The sequence below is a fragment of the Mustela putorius genome, unplaced genomic scaffold, assembly GCF_011764305.1.
Source record: "Mustela putorius furo isolate JIRA1106 unplaced genomic scaffold, ASM1176430v1.1 tig00003949_pilon_pilon_pilon, whole genome shotgun sequence".
Lineage (NCBI taxonomy): Eukaryota > Metazoa > Chordata > Mammalia > Carnivora > Mustelidae > Mustela > Mustela putorius.
In genome coordinates, this window is record NW_025422093.1 from 5722971 (window position 1) to 5741267 (window position 18297).

At 34.0% G+C, this 18297-nt stretch overlaps 1 protein-coding gene across 3 annotated transcripts in view; it reads right to left on the reverse strand.

The window, feature by feature from the left end:
* The window catches only part of CABCOCO1 (ciliary associated calcium binding coiled-coil 1), a 121228-nt gene that overhangs the window by 26516 nt on the left and 76415 nt on the right, over positions 1-18297 (reverse strand). The window contains exon 6 of one of the 3 annotated variants that reach the window (XM_045069881.1): positions 12075-13045. The exons of the other annotated variants lie outside the window; for them this stretch is intronic. Within the exon in view, the coding sequence (XP_044925816.1) occupies positions 12983-13045 (63 nt within the window). The 3' untranslated portion in view covers positions 12075-12982. Of the gene's footprint in view, positions 1-12074; positions 13046-18297 lie in introns of those variants that run through there. 3 annotated transcript variants of the gene reach the window in all.

An 18297-nucleotide genomic window follows, 5' to 3' on the forward strand; every position in this document is an offset into this window, starting at 1 on the left:
AGTATGACTGGCAGTGACAGAAATATAGTTTCTTTACATTTCCTGTAAAGATATTAATATAAATCCTGTATGTCTTCAAAAGTTCAGCTAAACTCCCAGCTCCTCCTTAAAGCTTTCATAATTTTTTTCTCCCAGAAAACAAGTCAATCTACGTTTTCAAAACTCTCACATATACAACCATTTTTATCATACCTTTACTGAGGGTGTACTAATAAGCCAACTGCTGTCTAGGCCCTGAGAATTCAGACATGACCAACATACATTCCCCAACTTTCAAGGAGGTCACAAGCCAGTGTGTGGGTGGGGGGCTTGGTAGAAATAGCACAGTAATTGGCAGTGTGCAGTAATTATTATAAGTATATGTAGGGCGTCCTAGAAACTTAGAGGAAAGAGCCACTTCATTGCGGTGGAAGGGAAGAGGGGATCTCCCAGGGAGATGTAAAAGGGACATGGTACCTGAATTAAATCTTAAAGAAGAAATAGGGCTAGCAAGCAGACAGAGTCAGACAGAGAGGGCAAATCCCAGCCAGAAAGATAGACAGGGAAAGTGGCATTTACATAAACACAGAGAGTAAGAAGAGCACTTTGACAAGAGATGCACTCAGTGATGGTGAAGAGCGAGGGTCATAAGGGGCAGGTGTTGGTTAACTACGTAACTTTTGGGCAAGTCATTTAATTTCCAGTATGCCTTAGATTTGCCACCTATCACATGGGGCAAGTAACTTGCTGACTGACGTTTAATCGATAGAACCATTTTCTTGGGGATTTTGTGGGAACAAATATCAAAAAGTCAAAGCACAGAACAGTGGGAATAAAAATTATGATGTAAAATTCCAACAACAAAATGAAATTTTATTTGAGGAGTGCTAATGTTTTAAATATTTAAATGTTTTAAATTGAAAATGTGATTTATAGCCTTTTAGAGTAAGTTATGTCTAAGAAGTAAGTGTGTGTCTTTTGCTAGAGCTACATTGAAACATCAGGAAAAAAATTAAAAAGAAATCAAAGGATTTATTTTCCATATGTCTAAATAACATCCAGCAATTTTTAAAACAAATTCAGCAAAAGTTAGAACAATGCAGTTCCCCCATCCTTGGCTGAGAGGAAGCCTGCTTGATTAATGTAATTAAAGGGTTGCTTGTAACTCAAGACTCAATTAAAAAAATAAATTTGGCCTTATTACTTTACTTCCAACTGGTGGTTTTCCTAGTGTGATTTTTGAGCTAAAATCTGTGGCTGCTTTGTTCATGACACATGAATTGTTTTAGCACATCCTTTCCCCTGCTGTGCATATGATTAAGAAAGCAGAGGTTAAATAGTGCAGTAAAGAATTGGGTAAAGTCATTCTATTTTTGCTCACAGCGCCTTTAATTCCCCTCCCCCTTTTCAGGACTGAAAGAATACAGAAGCCTATTATCTTTTCCTGAAATAATTTATGTTCTTATGCTGAAAGTGTAACTTTTCTCTCTCAACATTTTCTAGTACACTGATTTTGTGATGCTGGTGGTATAGACATTATCTGTATTAGCAAGAAAACCAAATGCGAGTGCATCCTACCATTTATTCAGTGCTCAGGGATGCTGGGCACTGTGATGAACATTTTGCATAGATTGTTTTACTCTTACTTGTGATAATCCTACCAGGTAAGGATAATTGTTCTCATTTCTAGACGAGAAACAAGAGGCTCTGAAAGGTTATGGTATTTTTCCCAGATGCCACAATTGGCAGGAGACTGAAGTAGAGTGCTAAATCTGGTCTACTTCATTCTAAACCTGGGTTCTCGTCCATTTGCATTTTTTTGTAGGACAAGTTTGATTCAAAGACTTTAAAGCTAGTTCTGGTAGAGCATCTTGTATATGTTCGCTGTGATACATGTTAAATTCAACTGAATGGAAATTTTAAGCTCATGAGGGCAAAGAGCAGTGAGTTCTCTACTCTACTTAGAGTTTACAGTCTGGTGTGGGTGTGACTATAGCATGAAGTACAGTATGATAGACAGCATGAAAGGCAGTGTGGTGTGATGGGGAAAATCATGACAAACTTCTCTTGCTCAGAGGAACTCCTTGTTTTATCCCTTAACCTGTTCCTTTCCCAGTTTTCCAGGTAATGGCGCAGATACCCATCCGGATATTCAAATCAGAACCCTGGGGCCATTCCTGATTCCTCTCTCTCCCTCAGCGTTTGTATCGAGGTCTTCAGCAAGTCCTGTCAGATTTGCTCTGAAATCTGACATCTACTTCGATCCGCCTTCCCTGCCACCACCAACTTCTCCAAGCTCCCAGGACCACAGCCATCATCTTCTAGCTATGGAAAATAAGTGTTTCTTCTCCTCTACCAATAGGAACCATGTACAAGGGGCAGCCAAATATAGGTTTGAGGGAACGTGAAGCTGTTAATGATACAAAATTACATACAAAAGTGAATATATAGAATGGTAATAGTAGTAACGAGAAACTACATATATTAAAGAGCTGACAGCGGCACCTGGGTAGCTCAGTAGGTGAAGCGTCTGCCTTCCTCTCAGGTCATGATCCAGCAGTCCCGGAACAGAGCCGGGAAGTGGGCTCTCTGCTCAGCAGGGAGTCTGCTTCTCCCTCTCCCCTTCCCCCAGTTCACATTCCTTCTCTTTCTGGCTCACTCTCTCTCTCCCTCAAATAAATAAAATGTAACAAACAAACAAACAAACAAAAACGGACAAATTCTACAAATAGAATAAAAAAATAAAGAATATTAACTGGTTGACCTCACAACTGTAATATGTTTAACTTTTTGGATTTTATACTCTCATCTGCTATTCACATGATGACGATTTTGTAATATTATCTTCCATAGAAATAATGTAAAGCTTAGTGGGTCTTTTAGCCTGTAAATGGAATTTCAGCCTTGCAACTCATTATTGGCAGTATCATGTAGTATTACGTACATTTGAGGATTGATGTCAGATTTCAGAAAACCTGTACCCAAGTTTCCTTTCGTATATGACTTGCAGAATTTAAGATGCTTTTCAGGTTCTCTTCTGTAGTGAACAATGTAAAATAATCTTTACTTGTTGAACGGACGGCACTCATTAATCAATTTGTGTCGATGTCTTCGTTGTAGAGGAATATTATATGTTTGAGGTTATCTTCACTGATATTAGTATTTTTTGTAAAAATGAAAGAAATTAAAATCTTTTTACAATGTGTTCCTATGATTCACTCTTCTTCACTAATTGGACTATCAAGTAATCTAGAAGACTATTCATTGCTTTGATTTAAAATGTATTCCTTCTTTTTATTGGATTACTACTTTTGTTTTGATCTGAATTTTGAAGGATTACAATTACTCATTGATGTCAGAATAATTTCTACTGATTTAATTGCTCATCTGTATTACCCTTGTTTCATATTCTACCATACTTTAAATTTTTCTCACTTCTTTAATAAATCAATTTAAAGATGACAAAAGAAGGTACTCTGAATATAAGTCCAAATCACAAGCTGTAATTTCTCACTTGTTGAACTAAAACATTCCAAAAGTCTGCCCAAATTGCAGTTAAAATGGTATATTCAAAATTTATTGAATAAAATGTTTGCATTTCATTTGCACTTGGGTTTTTCTTCCAAGTCTTCAAAAATATATTTTAGAGTTCTTAAAATGTCATTTAACTCTTATTGCAAGACCTGAATAACTTTTTACACTGCTGATAATTATTAGAATTTTTCATAGACTAACGTCTATCTCAATACATTTCAAACCTGGTTTCTCTTCCACTGCTTACACATGTCTGGGGCCTGGTCCTAAAGGACACACTCACATGGCAATATGACCTTGGACCCTGTACCTTTGTGTCAAGATGTCATAGTGGGTGGTAAAAGCACAAAGCTTGTTAGATATAGATTATTATACAAGAAAGAGTTCCCTCTTTTGATTCAAACAATTGACCTTTCTAATATATCTAGCTGTCTATCTCCAGCTGTCCATAGGAAGTTTATATTTTCTCATTCCATTATCACATCAAATTTAATGCATTTAACATCACAACCCTTACTATCATTATGAAAATATCTTCTCTAATTATGTCAATGGCACAATTACTTTCAGGTCTTCTTGCTCAAATCTGTACAAGATTTGGTTCACTTTCTTAGTCTTTCCATATCTAAATGGGCATCAACTTCTGTGTTAACTTTTGCATATGCTCATTCCTTTCCATTTCCATTGCTATATCCCAGGCCTATTTTTTTATTATTTCTCAATTTCCTAATTTCTTAATCTATCTTTTTGTCTCTAATGTGTTTTTATTTCAAATGTTGTGTGTAGAATATTACCAAGTTACTTTGATCAAAATACTACTTCTATCATATCAGTCTCATGCTTAAAAACTGTAATCCAGAATTGTTTTTTTTTTTTAACATTCCATCTTACCAAAGATGGAATAAAAAAATGAGCTCAAATTTCTGAAGAATTCAAGTTAATATTATTAATTTGGATGACTTGAGTGAAAAGTCAGCCTCAATTTGACAGCTTTATACAATATCTTCTAAATAGAGCTTTACTTTTAAGTGGTAGCATTCTAAGCTTCTCAACAAGGATTCCCAGAGATGTCAGCCTTTGTGCTAAGGCATTCATTGTTTATAATAAATTAACTTCTTTCCTATGCATATAGAATCTTACTATGTATCATTCTTGAGAAAATCAAGAAAATAGTCACCGAAACAGCTTTCTGTAAGACTTAGTCTCTTGAAGAACAACGATTAAAAAGATTAGCATAACAAATAAATTGTTAATAAAATATTACAAGTAGAGATTCTCTATCTACCTTAATGACTTTTAAAAAACCTCACTTCAGGGGGCACTTGGGTGGGTCAGTCGTTAAGTCTCTGACTTTGGCTCAGGGTCCTGGTATAGAGCCCTGCATAGAGCCCGCAACGAGGCCTGCATTACATCAAGCCCTGCGAGCTCTACGAGCTCTACGTTAGGCTCCGTGCTCAGTGGGAAGTCCGCCCCTCCTTCTCCCTCTGCCTCCACCCCCCAAGCTACGCATGCTCTCTCTCTCTCAAATAAATGAACAAAATCTTAAAAAACAAAAAGCAAAAACCAAAACTACTTCATTTACATACAAACAGTGAATACTGCCAAATTAGAAACCTTTCCCACTTAAGAAAGCAAGAGGCTGTTTATAAAGAGACTCCATGTAATATTGTCTACATTCTATGTCTCTGTTTATTTTATTAATTTTATATTTTATTAACAAAATATTAATATTTTATATTTTATTTTATTTTATATTTTATTAATATTTTATTAATATTACTGTAGACCAGGTTGACATTCTGAAATTTTAAGTTATTTAAGTTTGAATTTATGAAGTATTTACTGTTTATTATTTTCAAAAAGACTTTAAGTGTTACAATGTGTATCATTCAATATAATTATTAGCATATAATACAATGTATACTACAATGTTTATGTTAGAAGTATATGAAAAATACAAATATTTTGAGAGGATAAAATATAACATTTTGATTCTGGGGCTATCATTAAAGACATTTTTAATTTTTAAAATTAAAAGTGGGTAACTTTTTTTGTTAATAATATAAAGTAGTGATATTGGTGTATTTGGATAGCATTTAGCTATTAAAGTGACAGAAAATCCAAAATTCAATAGCTTTAACAAGATTCTATTTTATCTTGCCTTCACATAAAAATCAAGAGTTTAGCAATAGAAGGCTATTATTTTAGGGTCTAGGTTCCTTCTGTCTTGCTTCTCCTTCATGTTGGCCTGGCCTCTATTTGCAAGATTACTCCATGGTCCAAAATAATTGCTCCACCTGAAACCATACCGCTCTCTTTTTAAAGATTCCTTTATTGGGGTACCTAGTGGCTCAGTCAGTTAAGTGCCTATCTTTGGCTCAGGTCATGAACCTGGAGTCCCTGGATTGATCCCTACATCAGGTTCCCTGCTCAGCAGGGATTCTATTTCTCCCTCTCCTTCTGCTCCTCTCCCTGCTCATGCTCTCTCTCTTGATCTCTCATTTTCACAAATAAATAAATAAATACATCTTTTATTTATAAGTAAATTTTTTTAAAATTTTTTATTTTTTATAAACATGTATTTTTATCCCCAGGGGTACAGGTCTGTGAATCAGCACTCACCAAAGCACATACCCTCCCCAATGTCCATAACCCCACCTCCCCTTCTCCCAACCCCCCTCCCCCCAGCAACCCTCAGTTTGTTTTGCAAGATTAAGAGTCACTTATGGTTTGTCTCCCTCCCAATCCCATCTTGTTTCATTGATTCTTCTCCTACCCACTTAAGCCCCCATGTTGCATTTATAAGTAAATTTTTAATTTTTAAGTAAATTTTATTTATAAGCAAATAAAAGATGTATTTATTTATTTGAGAGTGAGAAAGACAGAGACTTTGGGGGTGGGGGTTAGAGAGAGAGAATTTTAAGCAGACTCCATGCCCATTCCAGAGCCTGATGTGAGGCTCGATCTCACATCATGACTTGAGCTGAAATCAAGAGTCTGATACATAACTGACCAAGCCACCCAGATGCTTCCCTTTCGTATTCTAGCCAGAAAAATAGCGCAAAGGGAAAAAGAAAGATATGTTTCTTCCCTTTAAGGACACTTCCATTAAATTCCACACTTTACTTATGCTTACATCCCATCAACCAGAATTGTTTTGGCTAAGTTTACTTATTTACTTATTGAAAAAGAGGCTGGAAAATGAAGTCTATTCCAGTCAATGATTTGCACAATTGAAAATTTTCTGTTTTTTAAAGATTTTATTTATTTATTTGACACAGAGAGGGAGCATAGGCAGGAGGAGCAGCAGCAGAGGGAGAGGGAGAAACAGGCTCCCCACTGAGGCCCCGATGTGGGGCTCAATCCCAGGACACTGGTATCATGACCTGAGCCAAAGACAGATGCTTAACTGATTGAGCCATCCAGCTGTCCCCCCAAAATCTTCAATTAAGGGGAAAATGAGAGAATAGATTTTTGGGAGACAAATCAGAGATTCTGTCACAGATCATATTGTCCACAACTGTCAAATAATAAACCATACATACTTAGGAGATGGTAGGAACTATGCCAGAAAATTCAACTTAGTTGCAGCAAGCAAAGCTTTATCTGCCAGTTTTCAGCCATGCGTGTACATTAAAATCACCATGCAGTGTTTAAGAAGTAGAGATGCCAAGCCCTAACCTAGACCTATTGAACTAGAATTATGGTGGGGGAGGTCAAGAATAAATTTTTGAAAATATTACAAATGATTCAGGTACATGGTCAGGCTTGGATAGTAGCACAGATCCCTTGGTGGGATATTATTTAAGAACTAATAAGGGAAGGGAATATAGGAAACATTGGATTAGAATTGTTAGCATCTCTTTATTTCATTTTATTTTATTTTTTTAGAGAGCGAGAGAGAGAACATGAGCATATTCAGAGGGACACAGAGAGAATCTTAAGTGGGTTCCATGCCCAGTGTGGAACCCCATGTGGGGCTCAATCTTATAACTCTAAGTTCACAACCTGAGCTGAAATCAAGTCAGTCGATCAACTGACTGAACCAACCAGGCACCCCTGTGCGCATCTCTTTAAATGTTTATTTCTTCCCTCATTTATCTGATCTGGTTACCCATTCTTCTTTCCCACCTGTCATCCAGCCCTCAGAGCAATTTTGCTACAGGAAGTAGGAAAAAAAAAAAAAAAGGAATTTAGGCTTTAAAAAAAGTTTCCTTTCCAAGACGACTTCCAGGGCTTATGGGATGGTAGAAGTTCAAAAAATATTAGTGTGAGGGAATAATAAGCTGTATTGGTGTTGGACTGGTTTAGCATATGTAGCTGCCTCAGGGGCTTTTGGTGGGAAACTAAGACTCAGTATTGAAGGATTACCATCACCTAGTCTTAGATGTTTTAGCTGGCTGACTTTATCTGATTTTATTGTGACAGAAACCTGCCTGGAGTCTTGAAAGAGAGATGAAGTTCCTCCTGTGCTGAATTAGCTTTCTGAGGTTGTCTTTGGAGCCCCACATGTTCCTTTTTGACTGAGGACCACATGATGCTCTTGCTGTAAACAGTTTTGGGGCTTTGTCCTGGATCCCTGTGAGGGAAATTTTCTGCCTGGGCCCCAATTTTATTCCAGTGACTTTACTATTCTATAAGGATATTTCATATTACATCACTCCTTGTCAATGGAACTTCCTACATTCCTGGCCCTGGGAAATTCCATTTTTCTCCTAGATTTGTTTTAGAATGTAGAAGAACAAGGATATGCAGTACTAAGAATACTTTAAGATTACTTTTAAGTAAGGTTGAGTTTCTCAACTTTGGTTCTAATCTCATTTTATTAAAATGAATGCCATTCTCCACTCTCTTCCACATTATCTCATCTTATTTTTATTTTAAGATTTTATCCAACACTTCTAGTTTGGATGAGCTTACTTATAATCTCTTTGATCATGGCTATTGCTTCAGAAAGAGCTCCACTTACTTCTCTAGTCATGAATGTTGCCAGTTACCTAATAGTCTGTAATTACAGACGTTTAAACTTTGAAAAACCAGTGTTTTTCCCTTCCCATTTGCTGGAGACAGATTTAAAGAGATTTATGTGAAGAGACAAAAATCCATTGTATTTGTTGTTGACATAAAGTGCTGTAGAAAGCTTTCTGGTTTTTGTCTCAACTCTTTTTAATGTTTTTCTCCTCTCCTACTTCTTCAAGAAAGTCCTTATTAGGTTCTACTGATTCTTAACACTTGTCTAATTTCCCGTTTAAGAAGGAAGGTGGGCTTTAGGCTCTCAGAAGTTAGCAGGTATCTTAGCATTACCAAATAGAAAAGGTTGGGTAGCAAAGCAGTAGGCTACTGGAAAGACTAAATACAAGAGGAATCAGGAGACACCTAAATCCACTGATCTGAGGATTTTGTACACACTGAACTTGAATATTAATATGTGCCAAGAGTGAAAAGGGCTTCGGATATATATTGAGTATATGTGTGTCCGTGTGTCTGTGTGCCATATGTGGTAATTAATAGCAGTTCCAAACCCTGAAAACTAAGAGTAGGGGAAGGTTTAGGGCTGAGAGGAAAACCAAACAAACCAAATTATTTGAAATAAATACCCAATATGTAACATTAACTTATCCTCAGAAAAAGTTTAAATCTTGAATTGGTGGGGGGGGGGCGGGGGCTCGAGTTTGGAAAAAGTCACCTTTTACATATTTTTGGGCAAATATAAATAAGTATATATTCTAAACTAAACCTTTATTATCATTTTTTTCTTTTGTAGTTTAAGAATATTACAGTCTTTATGTTTCTTACAATAAAACTTTCTATTACATAAATCTGAAAATGTCTTAGATGAAGAATTTATCTTTCTAATTATAGAATTGAGTCTACTCTTTCTTCTTCATTATTTAATTATTTAAGGAAAAATCAAGGCAGGAAATCTATTTCCATAAAATAATTAAGAAATATAGGTAAAAAGCTGACATGTTTCAGTTTGTATTTCCAACTGCAAATATTCTGAACTGTGAATGTTCTTATATTTTAAAAGTAATTTAACATCTCGTCATAAGTGAAAAAAATGACCAAATTATATCAAACTTCAGTAATTTGAATGTAATGATTTTGTCACTTAGTGTGAAAGTCATTCTCATGGGCATAAAAGTGAAGTTTTAACCAAACCTCCACAGGAGGGCACTATAGTGTGACTCTGGTATAAATTGCAACTATAGCAACCCATTCTGTCATTAGCTGATCCTTGATTAAACATCTAAAATAATGATTCCTTCTCCTTAATTAGAAAAGTCTAGTTTTCAAAACTCAAGATAGGTAGATTTCATATGTGGCAAATATTTTTTCTTAGAAAAGAATACAGGTAATTTAACCTTTCTTTTGTGGCATATACTCAACATTAAATCTTATCACAAAATATAGCAAACTTGGTAAGATGTGTGGTCTGGATGAAGCAAAATCTAAACAGATTGAAGTTATATAATATTTTAACAAATAACAAGAATATTTTAGAACTATCAGGATAAGCAATCAAAACCAAAAGACATACAATGGATAAATGCATTACTACTTATAAGTGGTACATTTCTATAAGTAGGATATGTAAATGTTATTACAAATAAATATATTACTTATAATGGTATGCCTAGCTAACCATACAGTAGATAGATAAATCAATCTCAGTGAATATAGAAATATAATCAAAATATAAATAGCAAAGCCTTTCCAAACTGGTTCACCTCCTCCTCATAGGGCTTTAAAAACATGCACTATAATGATAAAAGTGGGGATTTAGTCCAAATTAAGATGTTTTAAATGTCCCTGATCCTGACTTTCAATTTTACTAGGTATTTTCAAGTCGTTCCCAGGAGATAAAATATTTTGTTATTTTACCAGAGTTAAATTTATTTGAAAATAATTGTGCTCTTGGCAGTTATCATGTACCTCTTGTGGGTCTTGTCTTGTTATTTTGAGGACTAACAGAATGCCACACAAGTTCAAAACAGCTATACTGAATAGACAGTTTTATAAAATTTGAAGAGTAACAAGATCAGTAAAGTTACACAGTTCTACAACCATACGTAACAAATCTATTTCCATTAAGTAAATTAGTCATTTCAGTATAGTTTTGCCAAAAAAATGGCATGCAATTAGGAAAATCCTAACAATGGAGGGAAAGACTGGTAGAAAGTTAAAGTGGTAAAAATCCCTACATCAATCTGGCTTAACTTTTGGGTGGTACATATCTCTCTTTATGGTCAAATACAAATAGCTTTAATATTCTGGGAATTTGTAGTTGAAGCAAAAGAATATAACTGCAGTACAAATCTCATAACTTTCTTAATCTGCATTCTATATTAGAAATTGATGACATCATATTTTCATAAAAATGCAAAGCACTTACTTAAAACAGAGTGCTCTAAAACTTGTGTTGGTTTATACCTGTGTTGAATACTTAAGTTTGTTGGTAATTAAAACACTAGTTCATCACTCCCCTGGGGATTCAGGACAGCCTGTTTTAATTTAATTATCTTTTCTTTTAGCTCATAGTTACAGATTCTTAAGCCAATAAAGAACTCAAAAAGTAGATTAAAAAGTAATAAAAAAATAAAGACTTGGATAAACTGTTTCCATACAATAAAAATGACTTTTAAATATTATTCTTACGTAAAATTGGCAAATTACATAATCAGATACTTACCATAAATAATAGAATCATATACCATTAAGGTTTTCTTTGCTTTTTAATCTGGAATCTAGTTAACCAGAACATTCTATTTACTGGATTTTTTGTTTTTAGGACATCTATGTTCAAAAATCTTTTCCAGTTACTGAAGTATACTGTTAACACATTTAATAATTTTACATATTTAATGTATAATGAGCTTGGACATATGCATACACTCATGATACTCTCACTACAATAAGGGTAATAAACATACTCATTACCTCCAAAAGTTTTCTTTTATGTCTTTCTTTAACTATAGTCAGTATGTTGTACAGCAGAGCTCTGCAACTTATCTGAAAGCTTATACCCATTGAATAGCTCCCCGTCTAGCTCCCCCTTCATCCTCTGACAACAATTCTTCTGTTCTTTGCTTCTATGAATTTGACTATTTTATATATCCCATATAAGTGGAATCATGCAGTATTTGTCCTTCTGTGACTGGCTTATTTCACTTAGCAGAATGTCTTCCAGATCCATCCATATGTTGTTGCAAATGGTAGGATTTCCTTCTTTTTAAATGCTGAATAATATTCCAATATATATATATATATATATGTGTGTGTGTGTGTGTATATATAATATGTATATGTATATATATATATATATATATATATCACATTTTCTTTATCCATTCATCCACTGATAGACATTTATGTTACTTCCACATCTTGGCTGTTTTGAGCAGTGTTGCAATGAACATGGAAGTGCTAATATCTTTTCAAAGTGCTGATTTCAATTCTTTTGGCTACCTACCCAGAAGTGGGATTGCTGGATCATATGGTAGTTCTATTTTAATTTTTTTTTTTTTTTTTTTTGAGGAGCATCCTTACTCTTTTTCCATAGTGGCTGCACCACTTAACATTCCTACCAACAGTGCACAAGAGTTGCAATTCCTCCATATCCTCATATTATCTTTTTTCTTTTAAATAATAACCACGAAAACAGGTGTGATGTGATATCTCATTGTGTTTTTGATTTGCAGTTCTCTAATGATTAGTAATATTAGTACCTTTACTATCTATACGGGTTGTTGATTTGCATGACTTCTTTGGAGAAATATCTCTTCAAGTCCTTTGTCCATTTTAAAATCAGTTTTGTTTTGTTTTGCTGTGGAATTGTAGGAGTTTATTGTACATTTTAGAAATAAACCCTTTATCAGATATATAATTTGTAAATATTTTCTCCCATTCTGTAGGTTGCCTTTTCATCGTGTTTTGTTTCCTTTGTTGTACAGAAGCATTTAGTTTGATGTACTACTACTTGTCTATTTTTGGTTTTGTCGCCTACGGTTTTGGTGTTCTAGCCATGATATCATTGTCAAGACTAATGCTATGAAGCTTTTCCTCTATGTTTCTTCTAGGAGTTTTACCATTTCAGGTATTATGTTTAAGTCTTTAATCCATTTTGGGTTGATTTTTGTGTGTTGTGTAAGACAGAGGTCCAATTTCATCTTTCTGCATGTGGGTGTCCAGTTTTCCCAACACCATTTGCTGAAGAGACTATCCTTTCCCCATTGTGTATTCCTGGCACACTTGTCGAAGATTATTTCAGTTGTAGTCAAATGACTTGATGTTAGTAACTCAAAAAATGCAACTTCTGGGATCTATATTAAGGATGGACCAGGTTTCCACTGAATTTTATATCACTCTTGGATACTAAAGTGTCTTCCTTAAAAAGAGTTTTATCAAGAAAACTATTTTTCTTCTTTCTTCCTTTCTTTCTTCCTCTCTCTCCCTTACCCTCCTTCCTTCATTCTTCATTTATTATTTTTACCACAATCAGTAAGAAATACTGATAGATTTTTTGCAAGATCTGACATGTCAAAATAAAAGCAAATTTTGGTTAGCCAAAATGTTCCATTTCTTAAACATTTAGCAAAATTCATTTAATTTCCAAATTTGACTCCACTAAAAAATCAGTGTCTTGAGGAGTGATTATCATTTTGATTTTAAAAACAAGAACAATCAGAAGATGAAATATGAGATTAGCTGAGTTCACACTACAATAGTTAAGAGGATGATAAAGGGAAGTTTACAACCCTGGATTTTATATGGGCTTCATCTTTAGGTAAACAAAATGATACACTGTGCTTCCTTGGGCAGGATTATGTAACAAAATCCAATAGAAACAAGAGTCATAGCATGAGGAAGCAACTTCTTTGAGGGGCCCATATAAATTCCCAGTGCTCCCATAATTCAGACCTTAAGATTTAAAAAATATTACATAGAGGTTTGATCAAATTTTGTTTGTTTTACATTTTTCTTTTCAAACAACTTCTAATTTACACATAACTTATGGAAATAATACAGAGTTCCTGTATAACTGCTGAGATTAAATTGCAGACTAATGCTGCATTTCTTATCAGACTTCAGAGTAAATTTAAGTACAATAGCATTTTTCTATATAGTCAAGAAGAGCTATTAAAATTAAGTTTGATCTAATATTGTCATGTAACCCCCAGATTCCCACAGAATTTTGCCAAGGGTCCTAATAATGTCATTTATATGTCTAGGATCCAATCCTGAAGAAGCATGTTTGGTTGTTAAATGTTTCTGCAGTTTGTTTCAATTTATCAGATTATTTTTCTTGACCCTGATATTTTTGAAGGGCCTATAGTTAGTTTTTAGGATATTGTTCTTTGGGGTTCATTTGATCTTCATGACTTAAATGCATTTTAAAAAAATTTTTATTTTTTAATTAACATATAATGTATTATTAGCCCCAGAGGTACAGGTCTGTGAATCACCAGGTTTACACACTTCACAGCACTCACCATAGCACATACCTTCTTAAACGCATTTTTGACAGGAGTACTCTATGATATTATATTCTTCTCATTGCAGCTTATCAGTAAATAACAAAGTCAATTTGCATAATTTCTTATAATATTAATGTGTATTACTTGGATAGGATAGTATTGGCTAGGGTTCTCTGCTGTGAAGTCAATTATTCAACCTAGTAGACTTATTATTTAATAAACAATAACAATTTTTATGGGAAGATACATTAAGACTAAATATTATTTCCTCATCAAATTTACACCTTTAGTTTTAACATTCTTTGATCATTCATGCTGAAATAAATTATTATTGTGATGATTACTAAATAATATTCTAATTTCATTATTCTTTTTGGATTTATTAGTTGTCGTTCTACTGATGTATCCTATTTCCCACATATATTTATTTTTTTAAAATTCATGTATTTATAAGAGTCATGCTTCATGGATACATATTTTGCTCCAATGACTATGGTTTGTTCATATCATAATTTATTCTGATGTTCAGATTGGCTAATAGGAGGCCCTTCAAGCTGAATCATGTGTCCTTTGGACAAGATCCCATCACTCTTTGTATACTCCTTTCCTTTCTAGTATGTCAACATATTCTAGATCCATCTAACATTTCCCCTGCAAATCCAAAGCCAATCATTTCTTTTACTGGACAATGGATTTTAGAAACCAAGAGCTGGGCCCTTAGTGTGCTGAACGTTACCAAGGTATCATTGTGCTGGGTCATCTCAGTGGACGATATTAGAAAAAAATTATCATTATATTATGCTCTATCTATTTATCTATCATCTATCAATATTAAAATCCATTAGTTCACATTGATAACTCTAATACCATATGGTTTGTTGTAGTCTTCCTCTTACCACATATATAATTTCCTTCTCCTAGAGTGAAAAAAACCCATTTTTCTTGACAAACTTATTTGCTCAATTCTACAATTCTACACCCCCCCACCACATGCCACCAGTTTTCAAAGTTGTGCCAATCAAAAGTTTAACTCTAGACATGTGCTATCCTCCCTCTCTCCCCATTGGCCCAAGTCAAACGCCAAGAGAGGAAAGGGAAATGGGTGAAGAGAGGAAGGAGGAAAGACTTAAGAATATTGGCTCTGACCACGTCAATCTCCCATCCTGCTGCCAGTTGTAGTGACTAAACTCTGGACTCTGGATGGATAAACTGTATTTCCCCAGCCTCCTGCCCAGTGTGCTGGCAGAAGCTTAACTTGGTCAAAATTTTTGAAACTCCAAATCCTGATGTAATCTTTTGGAGTCTATTCAATATTAATTGAAACAATCAGGTTAGCTATCTGTTTATAAAAGGAACTAATATTGTTATATTCTCTTTCCCTTATAATCTCAAGAGTTCAATATATTTTTTCATCTTTGAAGGAAGATATAAAATGCATAGAAATATTAAGGATTATTTTTCTTTTTGAATTGGCAAGGGGATATCTAATGAATTTACTTATGAAGCTAGTTCCCCATTGATATGTTTTTGCCCAGAGATCCACAATCACCTGGTGATCTTTGGTGCTAATTTACAAATACTGATAAGTCAACTGCAGTCCTGGCAGATCTATCTCATACTTCCATATTTCAAGAAAGATACGTTTATTGCCAGCATCTGAAAATTGATATGCAAAGTGGTAAAGGCCCGGATATAAACATGAGAACTAACTTTGTATATTTAAAAGAAAACAAACAACAACAAAATGGAAACCACAACACATAAGAAGACTTACAGAGGTAAAAGGATTTAAAGAAATTAGATAGAAAGATAAAATACCCATATTTTCAGGTGCCTTCAAAAGCATGTTAAAACAAAGGAAGGTTGAAAAAATGGTTTTAGTCCTATGACATTATAGTTTAAAAACACTGAATGTGTGTGACCCACAGATTTTAAGGCTCTAGAAATAAATTTAAAACCAATTCTGTAACAGATGTTAATGTAAATGATGCTTACAGGCATTGATAAAACACTGTGCCTTCCCTCTACTAACATATTCCATAATTATACTGTGATTTAAATAGTTTATATATAGAGAGATGAATGTGGAACAGGAGAAAAGTATTCATACATTAGCATTCAGAGTACGTAATTCAAACATCTAATTGTTCCAGCTCAAGGAATATTTAAAAATATTACTGGTTAGGTGTTCAAACTTATTTTTTTTATTGAGTCATGCTGATCATTTACAAAATTAGAAAATATTCTTGATCATTATAGATGCACATTACAGAAAATACAGAAAAGGAACAGAATGACAGACAATTATCAAAAAAAAACATTTCTGCTTTTCTTTTATCTTAGATACATTCAAAAATCATTTTTTTAAACTGAGCTTGTGCTATTTGCAGAGTTATAGATGAAAACAGACATTTCTAGTTATTTTTTTTTACTGGAGAGAAATGCTGTGTGTAAGGGGCTTGATTGTACATTCTTTGAACTCTAGAGTTCTTTTGGATGCATTTTAATTAACTTGAAACGGTTTAAATCTCTTTCTTCAATATTCTGAGAACACCAGTAAAAATCTTACTATTGTAAAAATTATTCTTGAGATTTTTGCAATGGCCAATTCTTAAGTCTTTTTGTTTGTAACTAGTGTAGAAACACACTAAAATGAAGTCACTTATGTTAAGGACAAAATGGAGTCAATGAAGGCACATAAAGGAAAGCTAACCTAACCTTACAGGAATTTACAGCTTTTTTTCAGAACCAGGAGAGGATACTAGCCAATAACCTAAATGCCATATCTCTTCGTTGAAAAAACCCCGCATCCTCGCAATTCCTGATTCCTTTGACTCAGCTACCCTGATCCAAATCAGAAAGAAGACAACTGGGCAACCCATCAGCCAAAAAAGCCAAGGACTTTCACCTTTATTCCATAAAAATCTCTTAGTCTTTGAACTACTTGTAACTCTTTTTTCCTGTAACCTGGAATTTCCCAACTTGCAGGTCAAAAGCTTTCTGATAAATCTATCTTTCTGCTTTGTTTTATTCAGTATGCAGAGTTTGGTTTTTGACACTAGAATGATTTGAAAATTCCAGTTTTATTAGTATAATAGGTATAAAGATCATGATTTTTTTAAAAGGTTGCATAAGTTTAGTTGGCTCAACTCAATCAATGCTTACTCAAATAAGAAATAGTCATAACTTTAAGAATTTATAATCTGGTGGAAGATGATAGTTTAAAAAATCACATTTTGTCTTTCATTAGTATAATTTATACAAGTATAATAAATGAAGTGATGTGGGAGTTCAAAGTAAGTCGTCCAATTCTGGGTGATCATATATGATTCCACTAATAATAGTGGTTTCTAACTATTGGAATGAATAAACATATCCCCTGTCATAGTATTTTCCCCACCAGTGAAAATGATTTTATTGATTTTTAATTTAAAAAAAGAACAGAATCATTGTGAAAGTAGTCAAGCAATACAAAATAGTAAAATACAAAAGAAAAATAACTAAAAATTGTTCAAATCCCAGAAATCTTTAACATGTAAACATTTCTCAGACATTATTCTATGTACCCAAATATGATATAAGATAAATCCATATCTTTTATATTGCTACATTTAATATTGCATATGTATATATATATATATATATTTTTAAGATTTTATTTATTTATTTAACAGAAATCACAAGTAGGCAGAGAAGCAGGCAGAGAGAGAGGAGGAAACAGGCTCTCCACTGAGCAGAGAGCCTGATGCCGGGCTCGATCCCAGGACCCTGAAGGATCATGACCCGAGCTGAAGGCAGAGGCTCTAACCCACTGAGCCACCTAGGCGCCCCAGCATATGTATATATTTATTTTAAGTAATTGGGTGATAGGATAGAGGTATTTTGTAATCTTTCCTTGTCAATCTTGAGTGAAAATTCATGAGTTCATTATTTTTAATGGGTATTATGTACTCTTACATTGGATAGATGTATTCATATGTGCTTAATCAATTTCTTGTTAAGGAACATGATTTTCCAAATTTTCATGATTGTAAAAAGCAGCACTAGGATAAAAGTCCTCATAGATATATCTCTGTACATGTTGAATTATCTTCTTAGACTAAGACCCTGAAATTGGAATTGCCATTATCAAAGGATTTGACTTTTTAAAATTTTGATACATTTTAACAAATTATACTCTAGCAGAGTACCACTTTAATTTTCCACAGACCATTCAGGAGAGTTTTTCACAAAAGGGCTAACACTCAGGATTGCCAGTCTAATAAAGGAAATAGTGTAACATTACCTTGTTTGTATTTCTGTGATT